Source organism: Gopherus flavomarginatus, chromosome 2 (genome assembly GCF_025201925.1).
Source record: "Gopherus flavomarginatus isolate rGopFla2 chromosome 2, rGopFla2.mat.asm, whole genome shotgun sequence".
Lineage (NCBI taxonomy): Eukaryota > Metazoa > Chordata > Testudines > Testudinidae > Gopherus > Gopherus flavomarginatus.
Window position 1 is genome coordinate 178,115,615 of NC_066618.1, and position 16,485 is coordinate 178,132,099.

At 42.1% G+C, this 16,485-nt stretch overlaps 1 protein-coding gene across 2 annotated transcripts in view; it reads right to left on the minus strand.

Annotated features, from left to right (window-relative positions):
• Window positions 1-2,716: 2,716 nt before the first annotated feature.
• Window positions 2,717-16,485, minus strand: part of PXDC1 (PX domain containing 1) — a 34,580-nt gene continuing 20,811 nt past the window's right edge. Inside the window, exons 4-5 of one of the 2 annotated variants that reach the window (XM_050940293.1) lie at window positions 13,401-13,512; window positions 2,717-5,049 (exon numbers count right to left, since the gene is read on the minus strand). In XM_050940293.1, coding sequence (XP_050796250.1) covers window positions 4,932-5,049; window positions 13,401-13,512 — 230 coding nt within the window. In that variant the 3' untranslated portion in view covers window positions 2,717-4,931. Of the gene's footprint in view, window positions 5,050-12,274; window positions 12,378-13,400; window positions 13,513-16,485 lie in introns of those variants that run through there. The other variant, XM_050940294.1, reaches the window with a different exon arrangement.

Below are 16,485 nucleotides of genomic sequence, written 5' to 3' on the forward strand. Positions count from 1 at the left end.
GAACAGAAACCAAATTATAGTAGGAAAAACAGAACATCTATCTATATTAAAAGACAAGGAGAACTTAATAGAATCACTTAGATAATCGGTTTGAAATATCTTCTTGGAGGAAGATATGGGACTAAACTTAGAGCTGGTTAAACAATAGAAAAGTTTTTCTAAATATTTTCATTAAATACTTATTCCTTTTTGTCAAAAAAAATTTGAAGTTTGAAATTTTTTGGCCAGCTCTAACTAAGATAGTGTCAGTTCTGGGAGGTATTAATGAAATTTAAGATATAAACAGCACCTCTGATTTAGATTTTAACCAATAAACACCAATAAAACACCCCCAAATTCCATAAATCAATCAATCAGTATTTATCCAATAAACACTGAAAAAATTCTGGAAATGGTTACTCTATTTGCATTGACTTTGCCCCTTTTCCAGTGCAGTTTGTTTGTATAGCTGGTGTTCCCGCTCCCTGGCTTGTATCATCTAAAGGCTTGTCTACATGTAGCAGTAATGCAGACCATAGGGGTGTTATTTCCAAAGAGCACTAATGTGTTCCACATTAATTGGCCCATATAGACCCTGCTGGTGCACACTGAAGGTTCTCTAGTGTGATTCAATGTAATGTTCTGAAACAGTACTACATTAAAGCGCATTAGGGAACAAATGCGCTAAATTCTAAACCAGGGGTTCAATAAGAGGGATGCAAAACTTAAATGAACAGGTACGACATTTTTATTCATATAATAAAAATGACAGTAGGTCCTATTTAGAGAAGAATTTTGGGAAATACTCAAAAAAATCTCATTACAATATATTAGAGAGAGTCCCTGAAACCTTCAGTTTTTGGACATCTACATAGAACTTGAATTGCTAAAAATAATTCCCCCAAAATGAAATTAATAACCCCACCAAAAAACAAAAAAGCTCCCAGAGCCCTAAATAGAAAGCTGTACGATTATTTTTGACAACCCAAAGTAGTAGTATTGTGAACAAATATAGCATCCACCCACAACTCATGCTCAATAATATTAGTCAGTCACTGGAGTTGTACAGCTCCTTAAATCAGAAGCTTTTGTTCATTTGCAGTTCAAAGTATTAATCTTTAAAAAAAACTTTTATAAACATGTATGGATTATAATGAAGATCAACAGTGACCTATCAAAAAGTGACCTGGCCGAAAGCAAAAGCTGGCATTGGCGGCACCAGCTATAATTAAGGTTGTATAACACTTCCTATTATAAGACCCTGTTTTCAGTTGCTTTTAACTTTGCCAAACTTTAATCATTTGGGCTGGATCTATGTCCACTAAAGCATACTCATTTTTAGATACTGGAACAGAACATAGTATTCCTGAGTCTCATCATTCCTCTGCTGTCAGCAAATACCTTGAAACTCACTGACAGTGCCCCATCCTCCTCTAGTGCTAGTCCACATAGCAGTAGTAGGTTGTCATCCTCTATCAGTTACTGTTAGGTCAAGTGCCACAGATCTGCATGGTGGATCTAAAGTCTCAACCCTGCTGATGACCCATGTGTGTGTCAATACAATGCCACGTGACGGAATTTCTGTTTTTTCACTTTGCTTTTTCAAAACAAAAACAACCTAGATTGTGTGCATGCACGCAACCACACAAAACTACGCCACCATAGAATCATAGGCCTGGAAAGGACCTTGAGAGGTCATCTAGTCCAGTCCCCTGCACTCATATATCAGGACAATATTACATAGACCATTCCTGACAGGTGTTTGTCTAACCTGTTCTTAAAAATCTCCAATGATGGAGATTCCACAACCTCCCAAGGCAATTTATTCCAGTGCTTAACTACCTTGGCAGTTAGGAAGTTTTTCCTAATGTCCAACCTAAACCTCCCTTGCTGCAATTTAAACCCATTGCTTCTTTGTCCTATCCTTGGAGGTTAAGAAGAACAATTTTTCTCCCTCCTCCTTGTAACAACCTTTTATGTACATCTTTTCTCTTCCTGAGGGGTCCTGCCTCATTTGTTACACACCTTCCAACTTCTGCAACAAATGAAGCAAGGGTCCTACAGACAACAACTCCTCTATTAGACAGCCCTGATTCATCTTCAGAGCAGGCCCACTCTGTGCCTTGAATGAGGCAGGAGTCCTGTGGGAAAATAGAATGTGGTCATGTAATTAAAGACTGAATCGTAACGCATACATGTGCAGGGGACGAGTTAAGGTTGCACTGGCAAACTTTTGAGGCCTTGACTTTGGAACCTTCATAAGATCCTTTTAATGTAGTGTTTTGTGTGCAACAGTCAGATAATATTAAGTGCATATTCTATGTGTGGCAGTGAACACTCCTACACCCCTCATAATACGGCTTGATTTTTACTTAGCCCTAGATCCATTTTGAATTTTAGAAGTGGACATATTCATGATTAATACTTTATCCTTTTCCAAATTTATGTTTGGTACAAGGACTAAGGCCTCGTCTACATGAGAAAGTTGCACCAGTTTAACTAAAGGGGTGATTTCATGAAGTGTAGTCACACAGCCTTTTGCACAAATGTAAATAGTTTTAAAAAACAGAGTTATCTGAAACCAGTATAACTTCTGTTTATGAACTAAACCTTAATCTTACAGATTTAATAAAATGACCCACCCACAACATCTCCTCTCCTTCTGCAGCTTGACCTGTTTTCTCATTATGAGAGAGGTCACTTGCTAAGTATTATTATCACTAAGTTTAAGAGCTTTAATATAACTTTTTATGCATACATCTTAAATTACTTTACAAAAGGTAGGTAAGTATCAGTGGATAACATTTACAAGAATACTTATGTCTCAGTGGAAGTCAGTGGGGCATAGGCACTTGTAAAATGGAGACAGCAGGTAGAATTTTCAAATGGGGAAACTGAGGCACAGGCAATGACGTACAGTTGCCCAACATCCCATAGCAGGCTAGTAACAGAGCAAGGAACAGAGCTCAGATCTCGCAGTTCCCAGTCCAGTTCCCCTTCCATCAGATAATGCTGCTACCCAATAATAATCAGCTGGAAGCATAGACTGAAGAACTGCAGATAGTGGGCAAAGAAAATAAATCTAGTTCAAGAACACGAAACAAGGAAGTTTCCCATTACATTCCAGTTTAAGGAACTCCTCCACCCTGAGAAACTATAGATGTCAGATTTGATCTCATTTTCACCTGTATAAACCCCAAAGAGCTCCACTGAAGGCAGTAGTGTTAATCCATGTTTACACAGGGTGAGATCAGTATCCAGCCCTGTAGCTTTCACTTGGTGTTAATTATATCTGCAGCATAAGCACATAAGCAGCACAGGAAAAGCAGCAGTTACACAACCTGTTTCCAAAATTATTGGAGGGAAAAGCAGAGGACTCAGATCTCAGAGACTTACTCTCCATGAAAAATAAATGGAAGTCAACACTTTAAATGGAAGATATCATACTTAAGGTGAGTTATTTTATTTAATTAAATATATATTTTTAAAACATACTGTGTAAAGGAATTAGGATTCTCAATAATTTATTATGTACATTAGCAAATTCGGTCTACTGTTATACACAGAGCACTGAAGAGTATACAGGAGGAGCTGTGCCAAGTTCTTCAGGACCAAGGCAAAGCTATTGTACAGATAACCAGCTCAAAATGCACTCTTCTCAGTTCATATCTCTTTAAATTAATTCTGGCCATTACTACATTAAATGCTCGATGAAAGGTCAGGGCCCAATCATGCAGGACATTGAGCTCATATTGGGAGTTCAGGGTGCTCAGCAACTTACAAGATTGAGCTCTAAGAGAGGTTAACATTGCACTACTCAGTAGTAAAGAGCCTTTAGGGTCTGATTCTGCCCTTTCTTACACTGGTGTAATTCCACTGAGGTGAATAGAATGTCATTGGTATGAAACCAGTGTAGGCAAGATCAGAATCAGGCCCGTTAGGTCTATGGGGGTGGGTTAAGCAGACTGAGCTGGGGTGGTTTCTTTTTTCCTGTCCTTGTAAGATAAGCTGTAGTTTATCTTTAATTCTCAGTCTCCACAGGGCTTAAATCTCCCCATTCTCTGGAAAGTAATACGCAAAGGTAATTATCCATCTTGTGTAAACAACTGCAAGCACTGCTCAGATTTCCTGGTCCAACAAAAAACAGATCCAAGTGCCTGGCATACACTGACCATTCTTAGCAAGGCAGTTTAGCCTTCCTATCAGCTTTCCAGAACTCTGAAGTAATTCAAGGTACTGCAGCATTACAAGCTTTCCACTGCAATGCCAGTTTGCTTTCCTATTTCAGGAAAGAAGTCAGCTCTCGGACAATTAAACAGCACCCAAGGATTAACAGAGGTAAAGTAATCAGATTGTGCATTGGTTTCCTGTAGGCACTCTATGGTATTTGTAACATTATATGTAAGGCACCTGTCATCTCACAGCTGAACACACAGCAAACTGTGGGACCTGTCTTAAGTGACCACATAAAGGGACTGACAAACATTGATTGCTCAACAGAGGTGGTCTTCTACTAAAGATGGAGTGGAACTGTACTCAGTACATCTGGGGATATTTTGTTGTGACTGCTAATAAGGGTAGTCTTTTGTACAAGTTGCACTGTATACCAGTGACCACTGGTGCCAAACAATAGCACGATCGCTTATGGTTTTGTCAGTGTAGTGGTTGCCATGGCCTTTGCCAAAATGATTTCCTTGGATCCAAGTAGCCCTAAGATCTTGCTACATTCCTTTCCGTGAAAAAGGAGTTTCTTGAAGCAGTTACTTCCTTGCAAGGTACCTCCTTGAGTCACAACGAAGAGCTAAGCTGCAAAATCAGTTTCATGGTATATCTGCAGCAACTTCTCTGCTGTTTTTAATCACACAGCTTTATTCATAGAAGAACAATGGGAAAGCAGAGTCTATTAGCAAAGAAATCAGTTGGATGCTAGCTGACTGGGTCCCTGGAAAGCCTCAGTCCAAAATATCCGTCTCAAATGGGACCAGGTGGTAATATGTCAAGTTGGTGACATAGGCTGCTGGATCATCAGTGTCTTCTAGCTCTGAAGTAAACTCACTAACGGTTTCAAACCTAAAATTAAAAAAAAAAAAGTGTCAAATCACTTACACAACATGGGACAAAGGAGTAGGGGACAAAGGAAAGAATGAACAGAAACTCTGGAAAGAGAGGTAAAATAACTGAAGACTGACTCCAGGAAACAATGAGAAAGATACCTGCTAGGGAACCATGTGGAAACAAGTCCACAAACAAGAATGCTTTCTTAAGCTCTATCTTCAGCTAATGTTACTTGCCCACCTTTCAGGACAATGGTTTGAGTAATTATTACCAACTAGCCTTAGTTCACATCAGACCAGAGTAACAGTATTTCTGATGCTTTATTGCAGCTTTATCTTTGTGCCAACTACTTTGTAAGAGAATGATCCTCCCAGGGATCCACCCCTTCTTCCAGTACCTCAGTGCTTCACCCTAATGAAGCAGTGCTTTGTTTTTCAGAATACTCCACCAAGGAAGGCCCATATGGACTGGACTACTGGTGGCTCACAGATCACAGTCTGTGAACCATTGACAGATTGTAATTACGCTTCTTTGATACATTGGCCAAAGTACTATGGTATCTACTGCCAGTTTCAGAATCATTGAGTGTTACATGACTAGAGAGACCCCCACATCCCACCCCCAGTTAACAGTTGGCCTCTGTCTTTCTAAACCATGGAAATGAATGGAGGGAGGATCAGTTTGTTTTCAGTAAAATAGGATGGCTATCTTCTTAAATACATGCGCTGAATAAAAACCAAACCAAACCTCATAATATAGTATGGTACCCATATGGAGGTAGTAAGTTATCCAATAGTGTTTATTAAAAATTATTACCACAAGCATGAGCACCCTAGTATGACAGTTGCCACCTATGGCTTTTGTCATCATAGTACTTGAGTATTGTGGATTTGTGATGCATTGTTAGTGTGTCATATGAAAGTTGGCCTAGGTCAAAAACAGTAGTCAAGTCGTTCTCGAGAATTCTTTTCTCCATGACACCCTACTACCAACCAACCACAGGAAGGCTGTGTTCCCAGGAAGTCAATGTTCTATCAAGCAATGTCAGAGATCTAGGACAGGAGTTGATTAAATTTTACTAGCCAAGAGAAGTTCAAACTATGGTAAGTGCTTCACATGCAGTCATTCACGTAAGAAGAACCTCTAGGGCTAATCCCACTCAACCACAGACTCATATGCAAGTAAACCACCATACTCTCTCCTAGGTTAAAACATGCTGGTGATGAAGGAAGGAAGCTAGCAAGGAAGCACTGGAAAAATGAGTCTGTAATTGAGGCCCAAATCCTCCCATTTCATTCTCACAGCCTTTGGCAGCTATTTCAAATGCTTCTGTTCTGAGAACACAGAAGACAGAGTCTGAATGGAATCTGGTTTTGTTTTGGTTCTGAAAATGGAAATAGAATCCTTTCCATTTATATACAAGGCTTTGCATTTGGCTTCTGCAACAAACCAGAATAAGGAACTAAACTATGATGGAATGACTACAATTTCTTGCAGAGTCTGTGTATCCCTCTCTAATCTCTACAGCCTGACTGCCATCTCTTACTCACACAAGGTTTTAGCAAACCAAGTTTAGTTCGACCAGAATAAAAGATGATCCTATTCTCAGTTTCTCCTCCTTTGACATCTTCTGCACCACCTTCATGCTGCTGCATTATGGGACCTGCCTCACTTGGGATGGAGCCAATACTCATATTTCCCGACATCTTGTTAGACATCATCGAATTCTCTGAAGAGAGACCAAACAGATGGAGCTTTAAATAGTTCAGTGCAAAGCTGGGTCATCACATTAATCTGAACTGATTAGACTGCTGCAGCTGAGTAACATGACTACAGTCATCCCAGCAACTCTTATCACAGATTGCCATTGGGGCACGCTATTCCAGAGATGAACCAAAAGTGCTGGGACAAAGAAATAGCAGCCAAAAGCTTCCAAACCCACATCCAATTTCTCCATCAAACTCTTTCTTTTGGTTTCAGAAGCCTCACCAGTCATTGGCAGGAATGTTTTAAACACTCCATTGCATTCTGACACCAGGCTTCTATCTATTTTCCATAGTCTTATGTTCAGGGTGAGAAAACTAGAAAAGTAGGAGACAGGTCTGTTAAGATTCTATCTTTCCCCCATCAGTATCTCCACTGAAGAAGAGATGACACTTCTGTTTAAAGTGGGACATGCACCATAGACTCTGCAATATTTTAAAATCTTCATGTGAAGCTGAACTCAGTTAAGGAGACTGCTTCAGACAGCACAGCAGTAGGATACAAAACATTCTTCTGAGTCATTACAAACAAGTCTTTTTCCCAAGTGAGAGTTTCTGAAACAATAGTTCTTCAGACTATTAATTACATGCAGATTCCTTCCTCTGTCCCTCACCAATTAGTCCCTCAAAAGATACAACATCCTCACAAAGGGCCTATTTCTCCTCTCATTGTACACACTGATGCAAAAGGGGTAATTTCTCTCCTTACAATATGATTACACCAGTGTAAATCATGGGTAAGTGAGAGGAAATCAGGGACAGTGCGCTGCTGATGAAGAAAGTATTAGCTTAATCTTCCTCTCATAATTTACATGATTGTAAGACAAGAATATCTCCACAGATGTCAATGAAGTAACACTAGTGTAAAATTGGTGCGAGAAGAAAACCTGGTCCCATGTATCAGCCCGCATAAGATTAGTATCTATATAGCGCCTCTGCTCTCGATGGGTAGATCTTAAAGGTCAGTGGTAGCATTTTCTCTTCCTGATAGTAAATGGTAGGATTTTACATTTCTGGCAATGTTCTATTCCCAACATTAGTATTTCAGCATAGCTCTCTATTTAACTTATTTGCATTTGCTAACATAAAAATCGCCTAGCCAGACCTCTACATGCTTAGAACACTACAGTGGGGTTGTCCTTAAAAATGCACATCTTCTGTTGCAGTGGATTTTTACTAGAAAGCGGCATGACCAACTCCACAGTTTTCATCACCCGCTGTTGGCCCAAAGGGTCAAAACAACCCTTGTAAGAGAAGGCTCATGTACAGCAAACCAGTGACTAAATTATAATGAGAAGAAGAGTCTATTTAGCACCTTTTCTCTCAAAGGATTACAAACTATACACAAGGGGATCATTTCTGTCACCTCTGGGATGGAACACAATTGTTTCACAGCATACTGCAACAGTACAACACATTTCAGGACAGGATGTGAAGAACATGGCCAAGTGAAATTCTAAATCCGAATCCTTCCCGAGCTATTCAATGTCACATAAGGCACAAGACAGGCTCTAAAATTACAGGGGAAATTAAAGGGGCAAAATACAATTATCCAAACTGGCATTTGGCCAGATCACCAGCACTAACTCTCCTACTTGCAAAAGTGCTAACATCATCATCTTTAGTGAAGAGTGATCAGGATTTCCATTTTATGGATCTTACAAAACACAGCACCACTCACAATCTAATGCCTCTGTCAGGGTTCCCTCCCCACTCTGAACTTTAGGGTACAGATGTGGGGACCCGCATGAAGACCCCCCTAAGCTTACTTCTACCATCTTAGATTAAAAACTCCCCTATTCCTTGGATTAAGTAACGTTGCCACCACCAAGTGATTTAAACAATCATTTAGGGAGGGCCACTTGGAGCCCTATCTTCCCCAAATATCCCCCCAAACCCCTATACTCATTTTCCTGGGCAGGCTTGAGAATAATCTCCCAAGCCCCTACACCTCCTTTCCTGGGGAGGCTTGAGAATAATATCCTCACCAATTGGTACAGGTGAACACAGACCCAAACCCTTGGATCTTAAAACGATGAAAAATCCATCAGGTTCTTAAAAGAAGAATTGTAATTAAAGAAAAGGTAAAAGAATTACTTTTGTAAAATTAGGATGGTAAGTACTTTACAAAATAACAAAAGACTCAAGAACATAGAGGATCTCCCCTCTAGGCAAAACTTTAAAGTTACAAATCCAGGGATAAACCTCCCTCTAGACGAAGAAAATCACAAGCCAAAATAAAAGTAAGCTAACACATTTCCTTATTATTACCTACTAATTCTAAGTTGGATTGCTTGCCTTCTTGATCTGTCTCCAGCAAGCACACAGAACAGACAAACAAAGAACAGACAAAACAAAGCCTTTTCCCCCTCCTCAGATTTGAAAGTATCTTGTCCCCTTATTGATCCTTTTGGTCAGGTGCTAGCTAGGTTACCAGAGCATCTTAACCATTTACAGGTAAAAGGATTTTGTGCCTCTGGTCAGGAGGGATTTTATAGTACTGTATACAAAATGGTGGTTACCAGAGGTAAAAGTAAGCTGGTCCGGTCTGGTGTACCAGCAAGAGCCAGTATGCCATGCTAGACCGCACCGGCTTCCACGGCGGGGACTTAAAGGGCTCTAGGCTGGAGCCTAGAGCTCTTTAAATTCCCTCCCGCAGCTCGGCGCCCGGGCTGGGGCCGGAATTTAAAGGGCTCGGAGCTCTCGCAGCTGCGGGAAGCCAAGCCCTTTAAATCCCCCCTGCAGCTCTGGTGGCTGGGCTGGGACCGCTCAGGACTCGGGCGGGGATTCAAAAGGCCCGGAGCTCCCATGGCTGCGGGGAGCCCCGAGCCCTTTAAATCCCCCCTGCAGCTTTGGCTGCCAGATCTGAGGGAGGGGGGGTGTTAAAGTGGTGGCCGGAGCCCCAGGCCCTTTAATTTGCCCGTGAGCCCCGGGGGCTTCCAGCCACCTCTGCAGCTGGGAGCCCTGGGCTGATTTAAAGGCCCTGAGGCTCCCAGCCACAGCCGGTGCCTGAGGGCCTTTAAATCTTGTGAGGCCCCACCTCTTCTGGTTGAAGCCACACTTCTTCCAGATGAGGCCACACCACACCCCCCTCAGGACTCCAGCAGCACAGGTAAGTCCTGCAAGTTACTTTCATCCCTGGTGGTTACCCTTCCCTTTATATTTATGACAGCCTCTGAATGTTGGACACCAGTTCAGTAAAGACTTAAAGGAAAGAGTGCCATCTATTGAACCTCCAGTATCACTTTCTGAAGTATGGATAGGAAATCTGCACAGAATACCTACAAGTTCAAATCTAGCCAAGCCCTACTTAGCTTACGATATATTTGAGTTGCTGAAGAAAAGTGTGGATCTACTAGTTTTCATTTCAGGTGAGACTAGTCAGTCAAACAGGAATTAGCTCTTATTTAAGACAGAAAGCACAATCCAATCAATTCAATTGTACACAGACTGCAAATGGATTCCATAATATTCCAAAAAATGTATACTTTCACTCAAGATTATCAACCTACATTTACAGCTGCAATATAGGAAACCATCACTAACTGTCTTTGACAAAACCACATCTTATACAAGTGATTCCAGTTCTATCCCTTCTATAAAAATACAACTACAGGAAGGACCTCACTTCAGCCTAAGAACAGCGCATGTATAGATTTGCAGTTATTAACTTCTGAACGTTCCCTGCAAGAGAAAACATGCTACCTCTGAATTTAAAATATGAATGGGTAAAGACATCCTGTTTCATTGGCTTATTTCTTTCACCACAGTTCATCTGAAAACCCTGCATCAGTTATGTATTTCACAGATTTTAAGGCCAGAAGGGCCCGTTCTGATCATCCAGTCAGACCTCGCACATAGCACAGGCCACAGCATTACATCAGCTGATCCCCGATTATAGCCTAACAACTTTTGGCTGGGCTACAGCATATTTTTAAATCAAGACTGGATGTCTTTCTAAAAGAATCTAAGTGTTGGAAAAATCTATTGTGGCCCTTGGTAACTTGTTCCAACAGTTAATTACCCTCGCTATTAAAAATATATGTCTGCTTTCCAGTTTCAGCTTTGATGACTTCAGCTTCCAGACACTGGTTCTTTTTACGCCTACTTCCAGCCATTGGATTATGGCTCTATACGTGCTGCAGTTCAAACTATGTTATCAAGGATCAAAGATTGAAACAAGGAGCAGGATCCTGGCCACATTAAAGTCAACAGCAAAATTCCCATCGATGACAACAGGGGACCTCAATATCCTTTAAACCAGGGATTTACCTTAGGGCCAGTGCCAGTCCTCAAATCCTCCCAGCGGGCCAATAATGTCACTTATGCTGCCCAGAACCCATGCCCCCCCAAACTCCACTCCCCTACCTGCCTAAGGCTCTGGGAGGGAGTTTGGGTGCAGAAGGGGTGAGAGGTTGGGCTCTGGGAGGGAGTTTGGGTGGAGGAGGGAGTCCGGGGTGCAGGCTCTGAGATGGAGTTTGAGTGCTGGGCAGGCTCTGGGTTGGGGCAGAGGGTGGGGGTGCACGAGGAGGGGGTGCAGTTGCAGGCTCTGGAGGGAGTTTGGGGGCTGGGAGGAGTGTGGGGAGGGGTGCAGGCTCTGGAAGGGAGTTTGGGGGCAGGAGAGGGTACATGGGGAGGGGGTGGGGGTGCAGGCTCTGGGAGGGGGTTGGGGTGCAGCACTTACCTGGGGGTCCAAAGTGGGGCAGACTAGGGGGCATCCGCATGCTACTGCCCCCAGGCACCGCCCCCCCAGCTTCCCATTGGTCGCAGGGGCGCTCGAGGCAGGGGCAGTGCGCAGAGGCACAGACCCGCCCCATCCAGCCCTGAGGCCTCAGGGAGGGGCTTGCAGCCACTCAGCTCCGCTGCGCTGCTGGTGGTGGGTGGGGCCCCAGGCCATTTTAAATTGCCAGGGGATGCATGGGGGGGGGGGAAAGGGAGCGCACGGGGGTGGCATGCGGGGCCACGGGAGAGACCCAGCCTCAAAGTTGCTGGAGCTCCACAGGCTACACTAGGGAGGTTCTCGGGCTGCAGATGGCCAGCAGGCCAGGACTTTGAGAACCCTGCTTTAAACAGTTTAGCAAACTGATACAGATCACATTCTAAGTGAAGTTTAGAAAAGACCTTAAGTTTGGAAACCAAAGTTTCTGTCCATTTTATCCATGATGTTTTTCCTCCCTTGGTTTTTACTGGCTTGACTAATGGGTAGTTCAATGTTTTTCACTGCAAATATTTAAAATTCTTGAATACACTGTTACCTCCATCTAGTTAAAGCTATTAAAGTGAAATATCAATCAGTTGGCATGACAGAACTTCACAGGAATGGATTTCCATAAAAATTAGTCTGTCAACATACTCATCGACTCAAACTCGATTTGAAAGCTTTATCCCCAAAGTGCCTACAACGCAGACCCAAAGGGGAAGCAATCACGAATAAGAAGGTATATTTTAGTTACTGAGTAATAAATTACTTGCCTCTTAAGAGGATTTCACTTCTCTAAGGATCCTTCATTTTTCCACACACTTGGTTCAATCCAGCTCTCACCAAAGACAAAGTGTAACAGGCCAGTGTCCGCTCCTGTTCTGAGATCCACACAAACAGCCTGGGATGCTTTCTGTTTGTTAGCACCTCCATGAGTTTTACTGATATTACCTCCACCAAACCACCATCACAATCCTGTGCAGCAGCTCTCTCTGCAGTTTCCCCTAGTCCTCAGCCCTTTCTCTAAGAGAGCGCTCTCACCATCCTGACCTCTTGCTTCCTCTAAACTCTGCTAGCATCCCCCCTTGCACTTCCTTTCTGTGCTTTTTAACTATCCTCTCAGCTAGTAGGATAATTAGCTCCTTAGCTCATCAGTCCTCCCACCCCACAGTTTGATTAGATAATTAAATACTCCACTCCTCCAGCAGACCTTTTCTGGGGGAACTAATTAAAGCTGAGTGATCAGAGTGCTTGGTCAGCTACTGGTTCTCAGCACTCTGTCGCACAAATCAGACCTTTTGTACCTATCGCCCTTGAGGGCCCATGTTGCATCCACAATTTTTCCATCAGAAGAGGGCCAGTCTCTTTTAGGGACACTGCAACTCCCATTGGGAGTCTTTCTATTGATTTTTATGACCGCTGCAATGGGCCCTTAGGGTACGTCTGCACTGCAGCTACAGATGAGCCTCCCAGCCCAGGTGGACAGAGTTGGGTTAGTGGAGCTCATGCTAGCATGCCAAATATAGTTGAGTAGATGTTGCAGCATGGCGTAGGCTCAAGCTAGCCACCTGAGCTCAGGCCTAGCCAGCTCCCTGGGTCCGAGCTTGAGCGGGGAGCCTGAGCCTCTGCTGGCACTGCAATGTCCACACAGCTATTTTTAGCATGGCAGGTTAAGCCCTGCTAGCACACGTCTGTCTACCCAGGCTGGGAGGCTCACTCCCAGCTGCAGCATAGACAAGACCCTTACAGACCAGCCAAATTAACCAACCTTTAATCAGCCAGACTGGCAATTTTACCAACACAGGTCTTCCCACAGCACTGTGTTTGTCTGGGTACTAAAATTTTGTTAGAGACGGTTACAATTAATTTAAAGACACCAATACTCAGGAACAATGTATACTTACAAGTGCTCTGCTGAATCTACATCCAGGTGCTTGTCTTTTCCGTTTGGTATACTGTGGTCAATAACTATTGTTTCAGTGTTTGCTAAACAAAATCCATTAGATCGCATGATTTCTGTGGGGAGAAGGGAAGAAACAGGTAAAATGCTGAAAGTCTGAGATGGTTCCAGAAAAAGGGGGGAGAGGGAGGGCAACACGGCAGGAATAGGGTGGATGTGCATCGCACAAAGTTGACATTGCTGGAAACAGGGCATACTGAAGTGTCAGTGAACATCTGTGCAAGCTAATTTAAAAGAAACAGTCTTTTGATTATTTTGTAGCTTAATGATGAGCTGGGCTCATTTGCTGGCTTCATAGCCCCTTGAGCAACACCTGAGCAATTTTACTTGTGATCAGTCCTACTGAACTCATGTGCTTGAATATTTGCAGTTCAGAACCCTACCACGAGAATATTTAACAAATCTTCCCATCTGGGAGAAGGCCAAATTCTGCTCCCATTAAAGCCTGTGCCACTTCAGTGGTGTGGCATCTGCTCCATAAGGTTATAGTCCAACAGTACTCTTGATTGTATTCTTCCCAGACAGCAAGTTATCATAATTAAACAAAAAGATGAAGAAAAGAAATAATTACAACACTAAATCAACAACAACCTTGGAAGAAAGTTAAACAATAGGTTTTCCAACAGCAATTTTCCTTGGGCCCAATTCTCTATTTCCTTGAGCCATGTGTACTCATTACCTCTCTGCAAATGCTACCAGCTCAGAATGGCTGAATTCTACAGTCATTCTTTATAGGTAGAAAGGTCTGACGCAGTCCACATTGAAATCCGTGGACAGACACCTATTGACTTTATGGGGCACTAGACTCGCTCTAAGTGAACACACAAAGTTATGATATCATAAATACTCAGCAAGCTCACTTCAGCAAGCTTACACTTTTGGGGCCTGAATGCCATTGACTTCAATCAAGAATAGGCCCAACACTTGCAACTCAAATGAGTGATCATTAATTAACAATACTAATTAACTGAACTTGAAAGTTAAAGCTCTCAGGCTAGAAGTGAAGAAACATATCTGCATTTACTTTATAAATTCTGCATGAAACCAAGTTACATTCAGGGGGCAAATTTTCAACTGGTATACATGGATACAGCAGCATTGCCTTTAATGGTTTCTTACCCATTTACATCAGAGATTTTAGCCCCATGTTCGTTAGAACACCTTTTCATTCACTGGGAGCAGTGAAAGTATACTGGGGCTGGCACATCTTTGGATTCTCCGCTCACTTGCACTCATTTCACACTGCCACTGATCTCAATAGATTTTTTTCCTGATATACACCAAATTAAGAGGAGAACCAGGCCCTATTTGTTATTTCTGAGCATTATTCGCAAGAACAACCAGGAACTATCCTGCTGTTGAAAGTTAGATGAGGTGGATCTGGACACAAAAGATTTGCATCTTGAACCCAAAGAGTTTGCCACCCTGTGATACCTACCAACCTTAGTTGTGAAAAGACCTGAGGTTTGAATTTTTTACAATAGAGATACGTTTTTGCATTCAGACTAACACTCATGTGCCTCCATGTTTATGTGGAAAAATTAATCTCTGACTTCTAGTCTATTTTTTATTGCACCCAAGTTGAATAGAATGTATATGTGAGTGGTTTTACATTGAATCCCTCCAGAATTCCACATCAGCTGTGACTCACTGTCAAACATTGTTCAGTAGATTGAGATGCAAACTCAAGGATCAGATTCTGCTTTCATCTGGTGAGCTTTGTTTGTTTCAAATATTTTAATCTGGAGTGAACTGTGTTGGACACAGTTTTTTTTTAGTGAAAACAAAATATTTTTGCAGAGTATTCTGAGGTTACAAGTCACCTAGAGAGTTGTATTAGATCCAATGTAAAGCAAGCTCTGCATGTCACAGTTTTTTCCAAGTGTCCTTGACGTGACCTAAGAATATTACAGCATTACTCCTGCAGTACGAAGCATTTTAGAAGTTAACCTTTAGTGCCATCTGCTGGAACCATCAACTAAACAATGCAGTCATTTCAGTGTGTAAAATTCAGACTAGAGTTGTGTCAACTAAACATCATATTCTGGTCTTTGTTTTGAAATTCTCTATAACAGCCAGTCAGTCCATAAGACTGACTACCCCAGAGTGCTTTAGGATATCCAGACAGATAGGAAAAAACAAATCAAATCAGGTGTGATTATAAACTGTAGGACCTGACTATAAACTGTAGGAGTTAATTTGGGTTTAAAAATGTAGTCTTGTTCAGGTCCCATTGTTTCCATAGCTCCTCTACACATAGGCCTTGCCGAATCTACTCACTGCTAGTTCAGGCTTCACTCTTTGTATCTGAGCACTCATACATGAGAATTAAGATAGTGGTCTCCATACAATTCTTTACCTACTATTAAAAATGTCAGTGACCCTCATTCTCTTACACCCACTTTGGTGTAACTTCGGGGGCTTCCACAAAGTTGTGCTTGATTTACACCAGTGTAAGAGGGAGCAGCACCAGAACTAGTAGCTGCCATCTTATTGCACTCTTAGAGCTGCAACAGAATGGAGCCCAGACTATTGCTTAATCACCACATTCCATCTGCTTTTGGACCCATCACGTCACGCATGCAGAGATGCACACAGACTACGTTACTGTTAAGTAGTTACCTTTAACTACATTTTTCTTCAGAGAACAGAACAAGCCTTAAACCCTATAAAAACAAAAAAATTGATTCTCCAGGGTTTAACTAGTTCAGTTCCAATGGAGTTATACTTGATTTATACCAGTATAAGTGTTGAGGGAATCAGATCCAGTTTGTCAATTTTCGGTATTTTAAACTGCAATTTTTCTTAGACTTTCTTTTAAAGTACATTGTTTAAGAGCATTTTGTTTCAAATTACATATTCTTAAGGCTGGATTCTGCCACCCTTACTGACACCGAGAAGCAACTTATTCTACACGTAGTCCCATTGAATATACTCTTTAGCGTGTTTTCAGAGAAACTTTTCAGGTATATAGAAGCAAAATAAATGGCATATAGTCTAGCACATCATGCATTTAAGTGGGTGACTGA